We start from the raw sequence: 13,390 nt of genomic DNA, 5'->3' as shown, positions 1-13,390 counted from the left end.
GTGCAGGAGGCAGCCAATCGATGGTTCTCTCTCATCATTGATGTTTCTATCTCTCTCTTCTTCTCCCTTCCTCTCTGAAATCAATTTAAAAAAAAGAAAAAGATTCTACAGGCAGTAAGTTCCATAGCCAGAACTCAACTGCAGATATTTAACTCCAAATGCAATGCTATCTGCGGATATATCAGGTCATGTTTTACTTCAGTGCATTAGGCGGGACTTTTTGGTTCAGGTTCTGGCACTGGAACCTTTATTTTCACGTGACTGGTCTTTTATTCTTGAGTGCTCACTGCAATCCACAGCCAGCACCCAGCAGCCATTGGCCCACTCTCTTGTTTTTTTTCTCTTGTCATTTTCTATCAGTTCCTCTCTCTTCCCTTTGCCTAAACTTTTGCAACTTGCCCCATTTCCCTCATCCTACCAATACTGAAGGACGATGCTCTGAAGTGACCCTTACTTTCTTTTAGTTTCTTTGAGAGGACTATGACAACGGGTGGCGGAATCTGAGTTGGTCCCAAACCCGTTTATTTGTGGTCTGTAACCAGAGTGATAAAACAGAAAAAAAACTGGGTCCAGAGACCTAGGTCCCTTTCGTAAAGTTTTTATAGGCAAGTGGATTTTTAAACGTAACTGAAGAGTTTTCCTAGAAGCAAGTCAGTATCCTGAAACAGACTGCATTTTGTTGTGCAATAGCTCCATCCAGTTGTCAGAGGAAGAGCCCAGCCGCCCTGGGAGAAAGCCAACCAGCTCCCAGGCAGCCTGGCTGCAGACCTCACACTGACCACTCCACAGTCTCGAGGCTGCCGGGCGCTGTCTGACACAGCCTAATGAGAGCAGAAATCATTCACAATGTTGGAACCTGTGAACGAAAAGTATTATTGTGTTTGTAACTGAAAAGCAAAACAAGTCCACCGGTCTTGGTGTCCTTATCGGAACAAAGAACATTTGGCACGTAAGCGACATTTCTCTTCCGCAAAATTAAAACAGAAGGTGAAAAATGAAAAGAATGTGCAGGTGACTTTATTTGCCTAATTTTACCATCCAGCTATGCCACAGGAGAACCAAAGGGGAACGAAGAAGAAGTGAGGTGAATTCTGACTGGGGATACTGGAAAGGCTTCAGAGAAATTACATGTGAACTGAGCCTGAAAAGAGATGTCAGATTTGAACTGCAGCACTTGAGGGACAGCTATGCCGGTTGAGAAGATAGGGTGTGCTCAGGGAATGGTGAGTGTGGCATGAAATCACTGTGATTAGAACGAACACAGTCAGATATTTTCATGTCCGTCTCCCTCACTGAAATTGAAGGTCCTTGAGGACAGAGACTGGGTCTTGTATCCAAAACCAAACCCCTCCCCAACTTCCTCAAGCCTGCTCCCTTTGTAAATGTCCCCAGATCTTAAAGGACCCTGTACCCTAAGGGAAGGAATTTGGATGTTATTCTTTGGTAGTGAGCAGGTCTAGAGAATGTAAGGAGGGAAATTGCTGTATTTGCATTTTAGAAAGAGTCACCTGGCGGCAGTATGAAGAACTGGAGTGGGGCAAGAATTTACGGGGGAAACACTTTCTTCAGTTGCAGTGATCCAGGATCATTGTAGTAACCTCTCTGCCTCAATGCCTCCAGAATAATCCTTCTAAATTGGATTTGACCCTCTCCATCTCAAAACCCTTCAAAGCTTTCCTTTGTGTTTAGAATAAAGCTTAAAGTCCCTTCATAATGTGGACCTATTCTACCTGTTGAGATTTTCTTTCTCCTGAGACCTTCCTTCCTATTCTCTGGTTTTAGTCAGGAAAGACTAGTCCTCAAATGCACCTCCTGTATGTGCCCCTTTGGGTTAATTAAGGCTATTTATCCACTTAGCAGTTTGCTCTTGGTCTTAACTGTGGTGCTCCTTTCATTCTTGCATGCAGGGCAGGGGAAGTTCTTTAAGAGCCAGATGGTGACTTATTCATCCATGCTCCTCCACACCAGTTAGCCTAGCACTTGGCAAATATTTGTTGAGCAGAATTGAACTGTAATCGCAGGACTTGTATTTGGATTCATTTAACATGTTTGAAGCACCAGAAACCAGAAACAAAAAGATTGGCCCATTTAATTACATTAAAAAGGTAAAACACTGCACAGAAATAAAAGTTAAAAGACAAAGCAAAATATAAAAAATATATCTGACAAAGAGCTAATTCTCTTAATATTCGAAGAGTTCCCAAAATTATTCACACCAACAGTCTTTTAAAAACGAGCAAAGGAAATAAAAACACTCATTCCTTTTCTCACTCATCAATTGTAAGGATGAAAGAGTTTTAAAGTATCCCAGTGGGACTGAGGGTGTGAAAAGATACACCGATAGGCTTTGTTGATGGGAGTAAAAGTTTGTGTGCTCCAAATGGAGGAGTGGGGGGTGATTTTTCAATATCTACAAATTTTCAGATGCTGTAACCTTGAACCTACAAACTGCACTCTGAGAAATTAATCATATAGATAAAAACAGGAACAAAGAGCGTACATAAAGATGCTTATAGCAATTTTGTTTCTAATAGCAAACCCATCAGGGGGAGACTGTATTCAATGATGGAATGTCTAAGCAGTGGAGAACTGTAGCCACTGAAAGAATGCAATCAATCTATAATCATTGATGGAGAATTATCCCAAACTGTATCACTAAGTGAAAAAAGCAAGGTACCTCCTGATCATGCACTATGGTGGCCCTTTTGTGCAAAACCAGCAAATACATATATAGGTATGTTTGCATACCAGTATGCACGGAAAATTTTGAAAACTCAACATTGGCTGCTTCTGGGAAGACTTGTTTACATTGTAGAGCCTTTTGCATTGTTTGAACCTGCATGGTTCTCAATTTGTCCAATTTTAAAAGCTATCCCTCCTAAAACACATTCACATTTGTTGAACATTTCTTTCACAGTAAAAGCATACGCGGGTTATGGATATAACCATGAATACTATTGTTTATATCCTCCAGCTTTCAAATTCTCCGAAGGATTGCTGTTACACACTACACAGTGTGCCACATTCCCCATGGCTTGGAGAATCTGAGATGCTTTCTACAACAGGGAGATGCATGTGAACATGGTAAGATGCCTTCTACCTATATTTTTAGTTGATAGTTAATATCAAAGGCTTGCCTAAACCCAAAATTTTTCACGGCACTCACTAACATCCTAACACAATTAATTTATCAGGTTAATTAGCTTCTCCTCTCCCAAAGTAGAATCTTGAAGCGAGAAATACGATCGTGGCAAATTTGACAGTGCTGACAAGGGAAACCCCTGGGATTCTCCCCCTCCAAAGTGATGAAATGAGATGTTGAACAACCTGGTTACAAGCCGTGTATACTGAAGTTATCAGGGTATGTGTAAAGATGCAAAGAAGGAAGTAGGGGATTACTGTAGACTACTTTAAAATTTAACAGCTTTGTGGAGCCATATTATGATTAGATGGTAAAGGTTTGCTGATCAAAAACACCCAAATAATTAGTTTGTTATTAAAAGCACTTTATAGGAAACATTTTTATAGTAACCAAGCATCAAAGAGATTTGCGTTGCTACAAAGCTACAGTAATCAAGACAGTGTGGTGCCAGCATAAGGATAGGCATATCTATCAATGGAATAGAACTGAAAGCCCAGAAGTAAACTCTCACAAATACAAGCCATTGATTTCCAACAAGAGTGACAAGACAATTCAAGAGGGGAAAGCAGTCTTCTCCACAAAAGGTGCTGGGACAACTGGATAGCCAGATACAAAGGAATGAAGCGGGGCTTCTACTTCATACCACATACAAAAATTAATTCAAAATGGATCGAAGACCCAAATATAAGAGCTTAGAACCACAAAACTCTTAGAAGAAAACATGTGTGTAAACCTTTGTAACCTTGAACTGGGCAATGCTTTCTTAGATGTGACACCAAAAGCAAAAGGAAAAAACAAATGGGACTTCATCAAAATTAAAAGCCTTTGGCCTGGCAGGTGCGCTCAGTAGTTGAGCATCGACCTATGCGCCAGGATGTCTCTGGTTCAGGGCACATGCGGGGGTTGCAGGCTTGATCCCCAGCAGGGTGCATGCAGGAGGCAGCCAATCAGTGTTGGTGTTTCTCTCTCTCCCTCTCCTTTCCTCTCTTTAAAAATAATAATAAAAAAACATATCTTTTAAATATTAAAAGCCTGTCCGTAGCTGGTTTGGCTCAGTGGATAGAGAGCAGAGTGAAGGGTCCCAGCTTCAATTCCGGTCAAGGGCACATGCCCAGGTTGCGTGCTCAGTCCCCAGCAGGAGGCAGGTGATCAATGATTCTCTCTCAGGAGGCAGGTGATCAATGATTCTCTCTCTCTTCCTCTCTGAAATCAATATAAATATATTTTAAAAAATTAAAAGCATGTGTGTTTCAAAGGACACTATAAAGTGAAGATACAACCCAAAGAATTCGAGAGAAAAAAAACCTGCAAACCATGTATCTGATGAGACTTGTATCTAGTATACCTAGGACTCAATAATGAAGATACACAATCCAATTTAAAAATGGACAAAGGATCTGAATGAACATTTCTCCAGAGAATATGTACAAGTAGCCAATATGCACATGAAAAGATGTTCAACCTCATTCGCCATCAGGGAAATGCAAATCTACAACCACAATGAGATGCCAGTTCACACGCACTAGAATGGTTGTAGTCAAAGACAGACAATAAGTGCTAATGAAGATGTGTAGAGATTGAAACTCTCATAAACTGTAAAATGGTGCTGCCACTTTGGAAAATACTTGGTCAGTTCCTCAAAAGGTTAAATATGGTTACCTTTACAACCCAGCAATTCAACTCCCAGGCATATATCCAAAAAGAAATGATGTCCACACAAAAAGGTGTACACAAATCTTTAGGAAACGGCATGACCCATATTTAGCCAAACAGTGGAAACAACTCAAATACCCATCCACTGATGAATCAATAAATAAAATGTGGTATATCCATGCAATGGAATGTTACTTAGTAATAAAAAAGAATAAAGTACTGATGCAGGCAACATGAATGAACCTTGATAAGAGGCTAAGTGAAAGAGGCCAGTCACAAAAGACCACATATTGTATGATCCCACTTATATATAAGTGTCCAGAGAAAGAAAATAGGTAAGTAGTTGCCTATGTTTTGGGGAAGAAATGTGGTGTTAGGGGGGAAATGAAGAATGTGTGCTAATGGGTACAGGGTTTCCTTCTGGGGTGATAAATGTGTTCTAAAACCGTTGTGGTGAAGGCTGCACAACATTGTCAATATATTAAAAACCACTGTATTATACACTTTAAGTAGGTGACTTACATATGAATTGTATCTGAATGCAGTTGCTATTTTTAAAAAGAACTATGCCAGGACAAATAGCTACAGGATGAGTGTCGATATTGGTATGTACATTGAAAGAGGTGACATTAAATTCCAAATCCTTAAACAAGCATGCTTAAAAGTTCTGAAATGCTTCTCACTCAAGTATTTATTAATTTCTTGTCAGGTCTTATTTTAATCCATCACTCTGAGAGTCATCAATACAAATCAAAGAATTTCTGAAACAACTCAGAATTTCAAATACAACTTTACTCAAAATGAAATCACATTGTACTCAAATAGAATCACATGTACCAGTGACGATCCTCTATGGCTTAAAAACAGCCGAGCTGAATTTTGGACAAAGACCAATCAGATGGATAGTTTGTTGTGAGCAGCCATTAAAATTATACTCTTTGATGATCATGGGCCACCTGAAGAAAAGGGACACAAACTATTTGTTTTTGTTGATTTTCCATTATTAAATGTCTTTTATAAAACTACTCTATAAATGAAGCAAACTGGATTTTTAAAAGTGGAGGGTATGAGAGCTGCTATGCAATCCATTCATCACTATACTGAATATTTTTTAAAATTTTTGTTGTTGAAAGTATTACAGATGTCCCTTTTTTGTCCTCCATTGACCACCTCCACCCAGCTCCTGACCCTCGCAGGCTTTCAACACACTATTATATGTGTCCATGGGTTATGCATATATGCATGTAAGTTCTTTGGTTAATCTCTCCTCCTTCACCCCGCTTCCCTCTGAGATGCATCAGTCTGTTGCATGCTTCCATGTCTCTGGATCTATTTTGTTCATCAGTTTATTTTGTTCATTAGATTCCACACCTAAGTGAGATCATATGATACTTGTCTTTCTCAATAGGCTTATGAATTGTTTTTATATCATAAAGTGAAGTTGAGCTCTAGTTTCATCCCAGTGTTGTGTTCACCTGATAAACCCCATACCCTTCCCTGCCCACTGCATCCTGAAAATAAAAATCCTACTTCTAAGAGAATCACGTTTCCGGCCCCACTACCATAGTTCAAGAATACTATGCCTTCAGAAGGTTGTCCAATATTTATGGATTTTAGTCACAGAGTCCTTTAACCATACCTTTCCTTAAAGCAAGCAAGCCAGTTCTTTTGCATGCCATTTACTTAAGGCAACCTTCCTGCAGCCCTGCTTCCTGCCTAGCGAATGCACTGACCTAATTTAAACCAAGATAAGTGAGTGAAGTAAGGATAGAGATCTTAGTAATGAGCCTCGGATTTGAGGCCACTCAGTCACCTCTTCCATTACTCCTCTACCGGCCTTAAACTCAGGTGGGACAGTGGACAGACAACTCTGAATTTGTCTCGAGCTTTCCTTCTAGCATGTTGTTGCTCACATGAAATACTGCCTTCTTTTCACCGCATTAAGTCTTTACTTTCTAATACTCTACTTTTCTTTCGAGACTCAGAGGAAAAGCCCAGCTCCGCGTGTAGCCTTTCCTAACACTCCCGTATTCCAGGAAGTACTGTGAGCTCTGACAGTGGCACACTGTCATCATGGCACTGAGAGCAAACACAAAGGACACATGGCTCGCTCAAGTTTGTCTCCCCTTACAGAATACAAGATCTGTCTGGGTAAGGTTTGTACGGTCTTAAAAGATTACAGTAATCATTTATTAAAAATATTTATCTCCTTTTGAGTTAAATCATTTTAATGCAAACATTCAATAGGGCATCTTTCCCATTGCTCCCAAGATTTCATTTCTTTCTGCTGCTGTTGGCATAGGTGGCTTCACTCCATTCTGTCTTCTCTGCACCATGACAGAATTCTGCATATAGGAAAAAAAAAAAAAAAAGAAGAAGAAACCAAATTCAGTCATGTATTAACTGCTAATTATTTTCCAGTAATTTGCTATTGCTTCCCCAAAAAGGAAATTAAAAAAAAAAAATAGGTTAAAAAGAAAACCCAAAAAACTAATTGTAAGAGTTCAGATTAAGTTTCAAACTATTAAGAATTAAGTAGAGGTGACTATTCCCACAGGACTACGTTAACGGTAGCTGGGATGGGGACATGCTGTTTAACTACAAGAGCACAAGGGTACAGTCCTTCAATGAAACCATCAGTTAATTTAGCAGAGAGAAATGAAGCAGCTGGACCTAGTGCCCAGAGAAACAGAAATTGCATACCAATGTCTCCAGAAAAATTGGACCATTTAAACTATCCTGGGTGGCAGTGGGAGAGCAGGAGGCAGAAATGGAAGCCTAATATGTGTTATGACAAGACAAATTATCCATTCTGTTCATCTCCAAGAGAAATAAAATTATAACAAGGTTATTGTTTTAAGGCTGCAGATACTTACACACCTAGGAAGACCCACCTATATTAGAACTGCATGCATCCTTATACCTTGGAGTAGGATGAGGCAACTAAGAACTCTCAAGGATTATTTAAGCTAAAACAGTGATTCCCAAAGTGGGCGCTACCACCCCCTGGTAGGTGCTGCAGTGATCCAGGGGGGGGGGAGGGGGCGGTGATGGCCACAGGTGCATTTGGGGGCGATGAGTAACTGCTATTAAAATTTAAAAAAAATTAATTTCCAGGGGCTGAGTAATATTTTTTCTGTAAAGGGGGCGGTAGGCCAAATAAGTTTGGGAACCACTGAGCTAAAATAACACACTGAGGACAAAGTGGAAAGGTGAAGTTTCCCTACAGCCACCCCAAAGGAAGGATTGTGGGTACTGATTAATTTCAGGCTTCAGATTCAAGCCTAACAGATGAGTTAGACCATCTCATCTAACCTCACTAGACTTACCCAGAACTTTCGGCAGTTTTTGTACTTCAAGAAGTAAATGGAACACATTTCCCTGTCATAGTTATTTTCATCCATACATCTGGTAGAAGCATCAGATTCCTTAAATATGTAAGATAGGCATCATTTAAGAGGTGGAATAGGATCTAAAAAAACCCAAAGAACTTCTGAAGATGCTTCCTCCACAAAGCAGCTAATATGAAATAGTTTCTTTTTGTTTGTTGTAATGAACAAAAACTGAATTATTTTTCCAACTCTCCCAAGCAGTCATTCTGCACAGGGCAGACATCTTCCTTTTTGTAGTCTGGGTCAGTTTTTTTAATATATAATCACGGGAATTTGAGCCAAAGCACTGACTGAGGTCATTTAACCCACTAACCGTTTAACAAAGAAGCTGTGGCAGGTGCGACGTGTTCAGAATCACTGCAGCACAGCTAGATGCAAAATCGTCTCTTGACTCAGAGGGCAGCTCTCCTGCTTTTTCCAGTTCTGACTTTGACTTGAATGTTTGATGTTAATGCTAGTTTTGAGATCCTAAGTAAATGCTAATAACCGGTCTACATCAAGGTAACTTAAATTAACACCATTCATCTCAGTGTATTTTTGCTATCATTATGCAAGTAAATACACTATCATGTAAGCAATTTTAATATCATTAAGATCACTTCAAAACTAAAGTGAGCAACACAGGGCTATGAGTTCAAAGGAGGGTAGCTGCCATTTGGGAATGAAATTCAAGCTGTCTGAACTGGAAGTAGATTGGATAACAAACTTCAAAGAAAAAGGTATGATTCTAAGAGGTCACTACCTAAAGGAAAGCTTTAACTAAACGGGTAGGTAATTTGCTTAATGGATCTAAGAAATATATCCTATCTAAAGAGACTTAATAAAGCAATTGAAAACATAATATACAGAACAAATCTAAATTTCTAGGTCAAATAATTAATGCATGTGTATATTTGGAAAATCCATATAGGATTAGGGAATATCATTTTCATAGCACTAGTCTGATGATTACATTATTCCAGGGTGACAAAACCAGAAGTAAGTATTGATAGTCATACCAAATAAATGCCAACAAAGCTTATTATTCAACAAAGCATTTTGTTTATATACCTTTGTGAAAACCTTTAGAGTTTAATAGACTAATTCTATATCAGCCCCTTTCTCTCAGCCAGGTGGTCTCAAGGACATGATGAAATTATTGCTATTAAAACATAAATTTCAGTGACAATTTAAAAATATCGTACTTTCCAACTTTCCATGTTTGGACTAAAAATTTTCCTCAGTGTTACATATGCCTGTTTAACATTATAGTGATGATTAAATGCTTGCATATTATATAAATATGGAAAACTTAAAGAAGATAAATCTTTGTTAGCTAAATTATGCATATCTAAAAATGCTCTAGTAAAATAAGGATACACTGGTTAGAAATATTTTTTGTACAGAAATAACTTTTAAAAAATGGCAGAAAACAGAAATAGATTGCTAGATACAGAGAACAAACTTATGGTTGCCAAAAGAAGGGGGGCTCGGGATGGGTGAAAAAGGTGAAAGTACAAACTTCTGGTTATAAAATAAATGACAGGGATGTAATGTATAGCACAGGGAATACAGTCAATAATAACTTATGGTGACAAATGGTTATATTTGACATATTGTGGTTACCACATCATAAGGTATATAAATGTTGAATAACTATGTTGTACACTTGAAACTAATATATGTCAATTATACTTTAATAAAAATAAGTAAATTAATTAAAAAACAATAATTGACAGAGTAGAAAAAGATTGAAGTGAATATTTACTGGATTTCTGAGTAGGAAATATAAAAGTTCTTTATTTAAAAAAATCCCATTAAAATTAAAAAGCAAATAGAGAAACACATTTTTTTAAAAAGAACTGAAGAAAACAGATGCCCACAAAATAAGAAGAAGCCTGTTTTCCCAACTTAACACTCATGAAAATTAAAAGCAAACCACCTTACCAACAAGCAAGGATTTATGTCAGGATCTCTCAGTCTTCGTGCTACCATTGGCATCCTAACAGTCTTCTTACTGAAGGGAGGAAATGTTGGGGAAAAGAGTTATATAGTGGATGACATAAAACAAATCAATAAATCTCATTAGCCCCATAAGTGCTTGAAAATTACTTCTGGCATATTGATTATCTAATGAGAAACTTCCTACAGCCTATGTATTTTGAAAAAAAAAAAAGACTTGGATATGTTTTTCCTTTGCATTGCCATGGTGCCTCAGCGCAAAGGCGATATTTAAATACATCTATTGAAATTTGATTATAAAGTCCAAAAAGAAAGATAATTCAGCTAGCATTCAATTTTAGTTTATTCTTATTTCTAAAGGTTAAGCAATTAATTATACTAACAAAACCTAAGAATACAGCATGCACTCTAACAGTTACTTCCTTATTATACATTGACTAGAGGCCCGATGCATGAAATTCGTCATGCAAGGGGCTTGGCCCTCGCAGCCTCGGCTTCATCCGGAAGGTCATCCGGATGGTCGTTCTGCAGTTCGGTCCAATTAGCATATTAGTTCTTTATTATATAAAGGATTAGCATACAAAATAAATGTGGAATAATTTCGTATAACCCAACTTCAGCAAAAACATTTGTTAACTAAAGAACATGGATGCCTATTCTGTGGCCAGCACTGCAGTGCCAATATACCAAAAAACAAAGTTATTGCTTAGTTGACATTTCAAAAAGTTTTTTGTTTTTTTGTGTTTTTTTTTTAAATATATTTTATTGATTTTTTACAGAGAGTAAGGGAGAGGGATAGAGAGTTAGAAACATAGATGAGAGAGAAACATCGATCAACTGCCTCCTGCACACTCCCCACTGGGTATGTGCCCGCAACCAAGGTACATGCCCTTGACCGGAATCAAACCTGGGACCCTTGACGTGCCAATATACCAAAAAACAAAGTTATTGCTTAGTTGACATTTCAAAAAGTTTTCTTTTAAAAAGTTGAAACCTGACTTCCAGCATTATCTTATATTTAATCGATACTTCTGGGTTGAAGGAATCAGGGAACGCTACTGTCATTCATTAATCTTTCAACTCAAACCTTCCAGATACAGCCTGCAGAAGTCTTTATTGATTAAAAGTGATAACAGTTCCCTAAGAGCCAATTAGTTATTCCCAGCCAAATCATATACTCATATAATTGGCATGTCAACTATATCCCACAACAATTGCTTTCTATAAATGAGTTCAACTGAAGTTGGTATGCCTATTATCTTCAAAGACATGTCATAGGAACTAAAAGAAAAAATTATAAAAACAATATTTCAAAGTGATTTTGTTTCAATATATTGTATACCATGGATGAACCACCTACATATATTTTTTTTCAAATATATTTTTATTGATTTCAGAGAGGACGGGAGATGGAGAGATAGGAATATCAATGATGAGACAGAATCCTTGATTGGCTGCCTCCTGCATGCCCCCTACTGGGGATTGAGCCCACAACCCAGGCATGTGCCCCGACCAGGAATGGAACAGTAACCTCCTGGTTCATAGGTCAGTGCTCAACCACTGCGCCACACAGGCTGGACTACAAATATTTTTAAATCGTCTGCACTAAGTTTAAAGAGCTGACTTAATTTATATTCCTGAAACCTGTTCTAGGAAAAGACAGCAAATAATGTAGTATGACCTACAAAATGCCACAGAATAAAAAACTAAGTCAGTATAACCAGACAGAGGTCAGAATTTTTGTATGAAATGGTTTCTACTTTCATTGTCCAAGATGGGACCATCAAAAAAATATATCATGTTAAAAAAAAATACATTCAGGAAAAATAATCAAACCCCACAAGCTCCTGAAAAGTGGAGGTATTCTCAATCAAGAGTCACCTAGCTCGGTTTCTTCGATTATGGAATGATCAGGCTGTCCAGGCTAAAAGAGACCAACCTTTGCAAAGAAGGATGGAAAAAAGTTTAGTCATTCTGGGGTCCTTTAACTATTCGTACCCACGATGCAATCCTTTTTTTTTTTTTTATGATTTTCATAGAACAGTACATGAATATAACTGGCTAACAAAAACATCTTGGCAAAAGGGATATTCAAGATGTTGTTCGAATATATCTAGAAGTGTCTTCGTCTACTGAACACAATTCTTTTCCAGGCTTGACTTCCTAGAGGAAATGATGGTACTAAATGCACAGCCTTGCTGTTGACATCTATCCTCTGGTGTGGGAACACAGACCTCTGCTTAGCTGTTCACATTCCTCGGACATAATCTCAACAACGATCAGACGCAGACAAAAGTCAGGTTGCATGCCTTATGTGAAAGCGTCCTACTCTCCATTTTGTCATCATCATTAGGGGTTCTTTAGAAATAACACCTAGATGACATCACATGTACCCGAATTAAGTCTGCAGCATGAGTTTATTCCCATTTCCTTTCCTTTCCTCTCCGAATTCTAAACACACGTCCGTCTAAGTCTGGACTTCCGAATGGCACCTTCTTTGCATAAATCCCTCACGTGTCAACTAGAAATGTCCATTTACAGTGAGGAGCGGGCTGAAGGGCAAGATCAAGTGTTCCGCTAGGGAGAGGCCTCGTCTACTTACTGTCTGCAGGTACCAGACAAAAGTTACCCAGCTCTACCTGCCAGAAAGAAAACCAACGAGTTGAAGGAAGGGCCTCACAAGCATATTTGAGGAACAACTCTAAAATCTCCCCTAAAGGGCAGCCTGTCTTCAAAAGTATTTGATTTCCTTCCCATCACATCCCCACTCTCCAAGTAGCTTTGAAAGGGACGGGGGAAGGGCCCTTGGCTGGTCAGAGCCAAGGCAGGCTCTGTGGTTCTGACAACGCGCGGATGCAACTCGCTGGGAGCTGGGAAATGTCCTGTGAGGACCTCAAGCCCGTCACCCACCGCTGGGTGCAGAGAGACAGGGTCAGGAAGTCAGGGTGGCATACCGGGGGGAGGCGGGCAATCGAATGGAGAAGCCGGAGGGATGCAAGCCCGAGACCCTCGCTGCCTTCCGCGATGCAGCCCGTCCGTCGAACGTGGACGAGCGGGTCACAGGTGAACCCATCCTTGCTTCCACCTTCTACGGTGTCGAAGGGGCAGTGGGGCGAGACCTACGAAGGAAACTTGGAGTAGGTGCAGGTCGATCACGCCTTCAAAAGTCTGGAAAGAAGGCTCGGAGAAAAGTTCGGGGGTGGACCGGGCCACGAAGTCCACTTACCTCGTCCCACCGACCCGAAGAGAACCCGCATCCGTG

At 39.2% G+C, this 13,390-nt stretch overlaps 1 protein-coding gene across 2 annotated transcripts; it reads right to left on the bottom strand.

Moving 5' to 3' along the window:
- Window positions 1–6,983: 6,983 nt before the first annotated feature.
- CHCHD7 (coiled-coil-helix-coiled-coil-helix domain containing 7) lies at window positions 6,984–13,218 on the bottom strand. Of its 2 annotated transcripts, XM_023750979.1 has the most exons (5): window positions 13,083–13,212; window positions 12,010–12,067; window positions 10,114–10,183; window positions 8,125–8,223; window positions 6,984–7,140 (listed from the first exon to the last, which is right to left on the bottom strand). In XM_023750979.1, exons 3-5 carry the CDS (start codon window positions 10,165–10,167, stop codon window positions 7,036–7,038), a joined length of 258 nt encoding a protein of 85 aa, XP_023606747.1. In that variant the 5' UTR covers window positions 10,168–10,183; window positions 12,010–12,067; window positions 13,083–13,212; the 3' UTR covers window positions 6,984–7,035. The 2 variants fall into 2 exon arrangements, with proteins under 2 accessions (XP_023606747.1, XP_006085353.2); XM_006085291.3 differs by lacking the exon at window positions 12,010–12,067 and having other exon boundaries at window positions 13,083–13,218.
- Between the last annotated feature and the right edge of the window lie 172 nt (window positions 13,219–13,390).

Source organism: Myotis lucifugus, unplaced genomic scaffold (genome assembly GCF_000147115.1).
Source record: "Myotis lucifugus unplaced genomic scaffold, Myoluc2.0 scaffold_17, whole genome shotgun sequence".
NCBI lineage: Eukaryota > Metazoa > Chordata > Mammalia > Chiroptera > Vespertilionidae > Myotis > Myotis lucifugus.
The sequence above is the reverse complement of the archived record's forward strand: the minus strand, read 5'-3'. Positions and strand labels throughout refer to the sequence as shown.

Bases quoted from the DNA above. Each gene is read 5' to 3' on its own strand.
- CHCHD7 (XM_006085291.3), bottom strand. From the start codon at position 13,201: ATGGGTTCACCTGTGACCCGCTCGTCCACGTTCGACGGACGGGCTGCA. The intron at 8,224-10,113 runs GTAAGGTGGTTT...TACATATTTAAG, and splicing joins ACATAAATCCTTGCTTGTTG to GAATCTGATGCTTCTACCAG. The intron at 7,141-8,124 runs GTAAGTCTAGTG...TCCTATATGCAG, and splicing joins AAAACTGCCGAAAGTTCTGG to AATTCTGTCATGGTGCAGAG.